A 9,864-nucleotide genomic window follows, 5' to 3' on the forward strand; every position below is an offset into this window, starting at 1 on the left:
GGGCTAGAGTGTCAGGATGGACAATCAATGTGCGTAACGTTGGCAATAAATTGGACAAAGACAAAATAGAGACTCCCCTATACAAGAAGTCTGAAAATTCTTATTGAACATGACAGAAGTAGCATACGTTACATACATATATTTCAAACCCTTTCCAATTAATGTGTTCCGCTTGCCAATATACGTAACTCTGATTATCCAAGATTTGGGTTTTAATTGAAGGATCTTGCAAATTGAGGTTCATTTTGATTTCAGTATGTGATAGCAGGTCAGTGAATGAACATAGTAAGAGCCTAATTCAAGTCTAATTTAAAAAAAAAAGACTTAGACTTAGCTCATATAAATTTATTAGGCTCAAGTTCAGACTCAATATCAATAAAAAAAAAGAAAATTAAATTGAGATGGATTTATATCCGTTAATATCCGGCATTTATTGATGTCGTCGGAAAACGGGATCAACTAAATGTATTTTAAAATGATGCGATTCAACACGCTTCCGACTAGAGCTCTTCCAAAAAAAAATTTAACCCCCTCCAATGAGAGAATAGGTGGGGTATTTATACTGGTAGGAATTTATGCTATTTAGGATAGGTACGATGTTAAGTACTGCGTTATCTCTCACCAACCCCTATTACATGGTTGAATTTCATTGACTAAGGCTATTTTGGCATGCCATGTTGATTTGATAGGTTTGATCTTGGGCCTTCGTTTATGGAAATATCCTTTTTTCTTTGTTGGGAAAATCTTTTCTTCCATCAATGTAATTTGTTTATCTTCTATCAACAACCCCCATTTTTAAATATCTGTTGGGAATATTTATGAATTATAGTGAATCTTGGACTCTTTTATGGGCTTAGCTGGCCTTCTTGGATTTAAGCCGTTAACGACATGACTTTTAATGAAGTTGAAAAATGATCAAAAAAATCCAAACGGCTTTTACTAATCATTTGTAAACGGCTTTTAGGTTTTTATAATTGCTTCTTATTTTACCTAAAAGCCGTTTACAAAACAAAATCTAGTCGTTACAAAAATCTTAGCAAATTAATAACTGCCAATAAATTATAACGGTTTTATGCACACTACATCTTTGTAACGGCTTTAGTAACGGTTGTGGCCGTCACAAAATAAATATATTTTTATCACCCACTCAATGATATCAGCACGTCCAATCCATAACAAAACAGTTACAATGACCATTACAAAAAAGCAATCACAAATTCCGTCTTTTTTTATAGTGTAGTGTCTCAATTATTTTGGAGTGTCAATTTTAATATTTTATTTAATTTATTAATATATTTATTAACTTCCACCCATCCATCTAACTTCTCCCCCATTATGATCTTTTAATAGTAATTCCTTTTTCTTAAAAAGAAAAAAATTCATTCATTTTTTGTCACTATTTTTTTATAAAAATCTAATAAAAACTTATTATTTTATAAATATTTATTAAATAATAAATATTTTATTATAAATATTATTTATAAAAGTTGCACACACATAGAGTGTGCTACAAACTATTAGTATTTATTTATTTCTGCTTTCTACTTAGTTTATATTAATTAGAAGTTAATTCTCAATCCAACCCCCTATTTTTCTTTTTTGATATCCCCCCCCCCCAAATTTGGTTGCTACAATTAAGATTGAGAAATCAATTCATAGTTTTCTAGGAATTAGACCTGATTTCACTACTGTTACAGTTTTAGAATCAATAATTTTGACGATTTCGGCAATCTATCATTCTCCATGAATTATATCATGAAAAACGATGATCCTTCCTTACATCATATGTTGTTGATAGGAATATATATAATTTAGCACCGAAAAAGCTAAAATGCACCCCCCTCCCCGCAAAAAGAAAAGAAGCCAAATATCAAATAGGGTTTAAGATCCTCCTGTTTTTCTTCTGGGTTGGGTCATGAACCAACCCAACCTGAACTGAGATCCAAAATTCGGACCATCCAATAGTCTTGAACTTGAGAGTTCGGGATGATGACACGTAATTCATATAGGTACCAGCATCTAGCCCTGTAAATACCTCTAAGCATTTTAAGTAGTGGTATGTCATTTTTACTTTCATTCTAACATACACATTGTTCTTAAACTCATCAACTGATATCATAGAATTTTTATTGAGAACCACCCAATACCAAATAAGCTTCTTTCTTATTGTTTCTGTAGAATACTCAATTTCAATCGATCAGCAGGCAACTAGATATTCTCCGATCAAAATAGCAAAAATTTGGTAAAATAGATCAGCATATTTGTCAGAATTAAGATCCTAAGCATATATCATTAAAGTATATTACTTTTTGAACACTCTACTTTTCACATACTAACTATTATTTAAATACAAAGACTGCTAAAAAGCACTTTCTCTAGTGCTTCATCATTCGATCATCACAATCATTACCTTATAATTTAGGAATCATTACACAATATAATATATGTACATAATCTTCCTAAGTGGCAGCATTTCTGCAATGCTGTCCGACACCTATACATATTTACATATATGCACCCTTCCCAAGACAAGTCCTCTTGTTCCTTTATTTAAATTACTATTATTTTTTGAAGTTTTTTTTTTTTAATTTTTCCCCTCTTCAAGTGTTAATTGTGTATTGGTGGTTTTCTTCTGGCGAGGGAATAATCCATTCCAGCTATGTTTAAAATGTCAGGAGTAGGTTGACCTGCTTGCTGATTCGTTGATGAGGGATTTACAGACAGATTTTCTTCTTTGTTCTCTTCATTCTTGTCATTCTGTACATGAACCGGGGAAATCATGTAAGGAAATTAACAATACATGAAGAAGAGAGATAAGGGTTTTTTTTTTTTCTTTGAAATTTTTTCTTTTTCTTCTTTTGTGAAGCTTTGAAAGTTTTTCTTGAAAATATTAATGTTGTCCTAACTCATGACAATCTAAGTAAATATACCAACCTTAGCAATTGTAGGAGTGCTAGAAATGAGGGTCATAGTTAGTTTTCTAATCCTTCCTGCAAACAACGTAAAAATAATAAATTGAGTCATTATTTGAGATATTTCCACTAAGCTCCTTAATTTCATGGTAGAAATAAATGGAATAAATCACTTCATATATGTCTAATTTTGGAGAAATAGCATATTTTGTCTCATTAGTTAGGCTCTATGCATTTTCAGTCCGATTAATGGTTTATGGAATTTTTGGGAATAGTCTTGTAAATATAAAAAAATCTCATTTTTATCAATCCATATACCGACTTCTCTTAGGAAATTGACTAAAATACCATGTCCTAGTCTATGGCCATTGCCCTATATTCTAAAGAGACAACGGTCAAGTGATTTGCATGTGATTTTCTCCGTCGATATGCTAATGAAGGTTGGTAGGTGAAATAACTTTTGTGCAAGTTATGAGACTAAATATTTAAAGAATCCGGAAAGTAATATGATTGAAAATGTATTACGCCTAAGTTACGGGACAAGAAAATGCAATTTCCCCTCTAATTTCGTATGGTTAAAACAAGAGAAATGGGAGCTGGAAATCAACATATTCTGACTTGGTCTTTTCATTCATTCTCCAGGAGAATATTACAACTCAAAGAAAGTTAGAACAGTCAAGCAACATCGCTATGGATCAGTGAAGCTACTTAGGAAGTACATGTAATAATTTTGGAGAAGCTACAAAATTGAATGGTCATGATGATCTCTAGCTAGATCTTGTGCTCTACTCAAAATGAAATCTTGGAAAGAATGCTAAATGTCTGAAATTAGAAAGGACAAAGAGTTGTTTGAATAAAAGGAGTAGGGTGCTTAGGCCTGTGCATTCTTGGTCCATAGTAATCTTCATGAATTCTTGGTAACCAATGGTGAGTTTCCTTTTGTACTCTAGATAATTTTCTCTTCTTTTTACCTGAGCAGTGCTTGCTTTTGCACATAATAACAGCCTCTTCATCAACACCTTCATAATTGTTTCTCTTCCCCGGAAGAAATTCCTGTTCATCAATACAAAAACATTTTAATTTTTTATAGTCAATTACATGAATTTTAATACATAGCTCCAATTTCAAACCCGGTAAAAATTACTGGGTAAATTACATTAGAAACGCTTCTGAAATTAGGTCCGAATACACAAAATTACAAGACCACAAGTACACCATTTGATGTTGTAGTTGTAATTAAGAATCCACCTCTATTCATGTTAAAAATTACATAAACACCATTCGAGGTACGTCAGACTAACCCCGTTCAAGAGGTATGTCTGTAATTTTATAAAAAATAGGAAGTGTTTTGTGTATTTGGACCTAATCTCAACGGCTGTGAATGTAATTAACCCAAAAATTTCAAAACAAGCTAATCTAGCTAGTGTGTGTGATTGAATTCAAGAACATTACACTTACTTGGATGTTATGTTGTCTATCTGCTACAGATCCTTTCAGCAACCGTATACCTTCACATTGAAAGCAGAAGATTATCAATAGAAGTCATTAAACAGCCTTCTACATTAGATACAAACCAAGACTTCGTCATCTAATCACTAGTACTCGTCCTCGACGTGTATATATATATATATATGTGTGTGTGTGTGTGTGTGTGTGTGTACCTTGAGCTTCATGAACTAGAAGTGATGATAGAAGTAGCAGAAACATCAACAGCCAAGACCTCATCGCTAGCCGGCAGAGTGGTTCTCTCTCTTCTTTCTTCTCTCTCGGCAGAAAAAAATAGGTTTAATTTAACCACTGGTAAATGGTCGAAGGCTATTGCTTTATATATCTTCAACGCCCAACACACATACACACACACACACTCCATAAAGGCAAAGGGCCCCATGTTAGTTCTTGAACATGGCATGATATTAAATGCCACCATCTGCAGTTGTGTATGCTTTTGGTGTCTCCTTTGTTTGCATTTCGATTGTCTTCTTTGAAAAAGTGGTGATAAAATAAAGTGTGTTGAGGGTTTCTTGATTAAATTAGTGCCTAAATGGAGTTCCAAAGTCATATTTGTAGGGGAACAAAACACAAGTGACCTCAGAGAATAAGGGGTCCATTTTCTTGAAACTGGTAAAATTCAAGCTTGAAAGAGCTCCAAACTAGACAGCTTGTTGGCAATAATCAGATACTGCTTTTTCTATTGTTTGTATCCATCACCACTCCCTCCTTCCTACCAGGGGAGTTTGTCCCTCTTTTAAGAGCTCCGAAATTAAGTCCCCAGCAAACCACAATATGACAAATAACAAACCACACACCTACCTGCTTCATGTTGTCCAAATTCTATGGTCATGAGGCAAAATTTGGTTCGTTTCCTTTGAAGAAATAAGTGGCGATAAGAAAAATTGTATTTTATGTCCCACAAGTTAATTTCATTGTAAATTTAGTCTGATTATTTTTAAATTTACCACATTCATTCCGTAACTCCAAAAAATTTGCGGTTTTAGTCTCGAGCCTTAGTTCTGTTAAATTTCTGGTTGAAACAATTGCAACCTTAATTACCCTAAAGACTTAACGGAGGTCGTTCCATGCACGTGTTGTTTTCGTAAGAAATTTAACGAAATTAAGGCTTGAAATTAAAATTTTTAATTTTTTATAGTTATGGGATGCAATAATGTGGTGAATTAAAAAAAAATGGTACCAAAATCATAATAGGGCTCATTTGTGAGGTGTAAATGCAATTTTACTACTGGTGGTGAGATGAAATTTTTTTACTTAAATCAGATTTGATTGAATTGAACCAATTGCTTTTCATATAATTGATCACTGCAATATTAAAATGACAAGTTATAATACATGTAGTTGGTCGGGATCTAATCAATCTTGATGTGAACTAGAATTTTTAATGGTAAGATATCTATATGCACGTTTTGAGTGTACATATGCCTTCACCTACTGCATTTAAGAGGATAGATTTTATGTCTTGAAAGAAATTTATGTTGAAGTAGTACATTAAATTGTCAAATTTAATTCTTGCTTAGGTCTTAGTCAATTAAATTGTGAATTAATAAAGTACTGTATCATAGATATTTATGATCATAGTCCCTCAAAGAGAAATATATATCTAAATTAAAGGACTCCGAACAAATTATATATACAGACAAATTAAATGGTCACTGTGTTTCAATAATTAACATAAATAATACTCTGGTATCGGGAAGACATGAACACAAATTCTCAATAGAAGTATTGTCGCAAAAATCATCGCAAAGTCGATCTCGTTTACAACAATTGTAAATCCCGTTGCAATTGTTTTGCCATCCATAAATCCCAATATCTTATGTGATGAAAAGCGCCGTCGCAAGTTTGGGACACAGTTTGCGATGGGTTAAAAACTTTTCGAACGGCGTCATTTCGAACATTTCTTTTGCCTTTTTATTATCTGTTGGTACTTTTTTTGGATTGAGTCTTTTACATCCATGTACGTATTGTTTCCATAAAAAATTTAATAAAATTAATACTTGGGATTAAAATTTTACTTTTGAAGTTATGGGGCCGTGTAATAATGTGGTGAATTAAAAAATAATAGAACCAAAATCACAATAGAAGCTCATTTGTGAGATGAAAATGTAATTTTCATGTGGTGATGCGATAGAAATTTTTATGCAAATCAGGTTTGATTGGATTGAACCAATTATATAGTAATTATAATATATTTTTCAAGTGATTGATCACTATAATAATAAAATAACAAGTTATAGTACATATAAATGGTTGACGTCTAATAAGTCATGATCTAAACTAGAATTTTTTGTGATGAGATATGTATGTGCACGTTCCGAGTGTACATACGCCTTCACCTACTGCATTTAAGAGAATAGATTTTATGTCGAGAAAGAAATTTATGTTGAAGTAGTACATTAATTTGTCAGAATTAATTCCTGCTTAGGTCTTAGTCAATTAAATTGTGAATTAATGAAGTAGTGTATCATAGATATTTTATGGTCGTAGTCCGTCAAAGAGAAATATATGTCCAAATTAAAAGACTCAGAAGAAATTATATGTACAGACAAATTAAATGCCGCTGTGTTACAATAATTCACATAAATAATACTCTGGTGTCGGAAAGATATGAACAGAAATTTTCAATGGAAGTGTCCTCGTAAAAACCGTAGCAAGATCAATCTCGCCATATGACAGTCATAAAACCCGTCGCAATTGTTTTGCCGTCCACAAATCCCAACGGTCTTTTGCGATGGAGAGAGCCGTGTTGCAAGCTTGGGACACGGTTTGTGATGGGTGCAAAACTTTTTTTGGCAGCATTTCAAATATTATTTTCGACCGTCTATTATTTATTGGTAATCTTTTCGAATTAAGTCTTTACAACACGATTGGGAGCACGTTACAAGGCCACTTCCCCTGGACAATGGCCCAAATACAAGCTCATACCACAAGGCACTAGGATTTCTGGTCAAGCAGCTCAAGGTAATTTTCTATCTTTTTTTTATAACATTAATTTAATTAATTAATCAGGACTAACAATTTTATATGATATACTCTTTCAGTTTAAGTACAACTGTGCCAACACAAATACGGAGATACAGGAGGCCTTTAACTCTGAGGCAGTGGCATACATGCACTGTAGGTTTAGTACAGCCAAGGCTTCAATGAAGCTGCCTCTGTGGCTAGTTGAGGAGATATGACGCTAGCTGCTCGAGTATTAGGCCTTCCCTGACAACAAGGGGTCCGCGAAGGATAAGGCTAATAGATGACCAACACAATAATGGTGTTGATGGTTTACCACAAGGGGTCATCCTTAAATGGGATGTACAAAAGAAAGCCAATAAGTACTTTTTAAAAAATATATTTTCATGGTCATCTTATATTATTTAAATAATATTTGTTTCATATTTATATATTATTATGATATTTTTTATATGATTTAATTTGATACGAGGACCTTTCTCCACAATCTTTTTCATAAAGAAATGATAAGTTTTGTATATTTATTTATATTCTTCTATAATAAATACATAACCATGTGTAAATATTTATTGTTTACAAATTGTAATTAATATATCATAGTTTTACATTTTATCACTACAAAAAACTGCATTTAATATAAAAAAATAATAGTAACAAAGGCATAAGTATTACAAAATACTAATATGATTGTACATGTGATTAACTGACTGTATATTAAAGACCGTACAACCTGCTAGTTCCAACCCAATTAGAACGCAAACTGTGGTTTTCATGATTGTCGGGCTGGGTTTGGGGAAAATTTTCTAAAAGTCACAAATATTGGATTGGGTCGAAAAATTACCTAAGTTGGTCCAACATGTACCGCGTACACTCCTACAGAAAAAGTTTTCTTTTAATAATTAGAAACTATAATTACACTTTTCTATCTTGAAATTTGATATAATTACATATACACCCCTATGATTTAGAATAATACTCTTAAATAATGATTGATATACAATTCGAACATTAATCTTTTCATATTCTACCACGGACTTTAAAAAAAATGGGATCTTATTTAAAAATCAAAGTTTGCTTGAATTATTCTGTGAAGTATATTTAACTACAGATCTACTTAAATTGATTAAATTTTTATATATTTTGAGATTTATTCAATATAATATATTTTTAATTTTTTTATTATAGACACTTTAAGCAGCTCTTATGCTCCTGCTCCGGCATTTGTAAAATTTGATTTTATCTGCTATCATGCTGTGGCTCCTGCCGTTGCACCAAATTTATGTGATTGAAGTCGAAATTGTGAAATTTTGCAACAAATAATAGCCCGTGTTTTAATTTCAAAAAACAATTATGTGCATAAATAAATATTATAATTTTGTCGAATAAAAATTATTATCATTTAAATTTTACCATTAAATCATGCACTTAATTATTATACATTTTTTACTTCAACATTATTATTTTATGTAGAAGATTTTGTGCCTATTATTGTATTCACGTAAGAATCATAAAATACAATTAACCCTAAAATTTTAACAAACATTTATCAAGTTACTTGGAAGATGGTAGGGCTCACAGGGGGGGGACAAAGCAGCTAATGCGACGGTGACAGACGGACCAACTCCCATCTGCCACCGCCTCAACCATCATGCCTGCTGACGTGTCAGTACTGGTTCAGGGATCCACGTGGATGTCAACGTCTGGGCCCCATGCCTGATGACGTGGCCAGACATCCACGTCGACATCGACGCCTTGTGTTCCGTGGACGCGCAGTTAGAGCAACAAGAAAACATCCAAAAGGTGACACTGTCTGGTGGGTACGGGGAAATGGGTAGTGATGAATTATATTTACTTTAATTTATTTTATTGATAAATTATATCCATACTCCTTATATTTAAATTTTAGGAATAATTATATTTTCTTATTTTGAAAATTGGTCTAATTACACGTAGACTCCCTATGATTTGAGAAATTATATCTAGCACCCATGAGATTTGCTTTCGTGTAACAAATTAATTGCCTGTTAGTTAAAATTTATTAAATTTGCTAATATTAATAAAAAAATTGAATGAAAATTGATATATATCCTCGATTAACTTATTACTGACTTATTCTAGGTCAAACAATTTTTTTCGAATTAAACTACCCTTATAACGGTGAAAATATACCTCTTTATTTGCATTAACACGTGAAGATATATGAGGATAATTTTGTCATAAAAAGATTTAATTAAACTGCAATAAGTCAGTAATAAATTAATTGAGGAAAAATATAAATTTATTTTAATATTTTTGTTAATGTATAGCAAATTCGGTGAATTTTGACTAACGAAGGGGCTAATTTGTTAAACAAAAGCAAACATCAAAGGTGGTAAATGTAATTTTTCAAACCACATGGGGTCTACGTATAATTACACCAAACCTTATGGGAGGAGAGTGTAACTATTCCTAAATTTTAATTACACAAATATATCATATC

General features: G+C 32.2%; 1 protein-coding gene across 1 annotated transcript; it reads right to left on the minus strand.

Annotated features, from left to right (window-relative positions):
- On the minus strand, positions 2,390 to 4,700 carry LOC105166414. Its single transcript, XM_011085756.2, has 5 exons — positions 4,574 to 4,700; positions 4,371 to 4,420; positions 3,884 to 3,965; positions 2,935 to 2,990; positions 2,390 to 2,757 (listed from the first exon to the last, which is right to left on the minus strand). The coding sequence occupies exons 1-5, from the start codon at positions 4,635 to 4,637 to the stop codon at positions 2,608 to 2,610; spliced, it is 402 nt and encodes a 133-aa protein (XP_011084058.1). The 5' UTR covers positions 4,638 to 4,700; the 3' UTR covers positions 2,390 to 2,607.

The sequence above is a fragment of the Sesamum indicum genome, linkage group LG7 (genome assembly GCF_000512975.1).
Source record: "Sesamum indicum cultivar Zhongzhi No. 13 linkage group LG7, S_indicum_v1.0, whole genome shotgun sequence".
Classification (NCBI taxonomy): domain Eukaryota; kingdom Viridiplantae; phylum Streptophyta; class Magnoliopsida; order Lamiales; family Pedaliaceae; genus Sesamum; species Sesamum indicum.

What these genes read in the sequence shown, in the direction of transcription:
- LOC105166414 (XM_011085756.2), bottom strand. Translation starts at nt 4,637, where the DNA reads ATGAGGTCTTGGCTGTTGATGTTTCTGCTACTTCTATCATCACTTCTA. An exon ending in ATAGACAACATAACATCCAA is followed by an intron (nt 3,966 to 4,370) that starts GTAAGTGTAATG and finishes ATTGATGAACAG; the next exon opens with GAATTTCTTCCGGGGAAGAG. An exon ending in GCACTCCTACAATTGCTAAG is followed by an intron (nt 2,758 to 2,934) that starts GTTGGTATATTT and finishes GTTCATGTACAG; the next exon opens with AATGACAAGAATGAAGAGAA.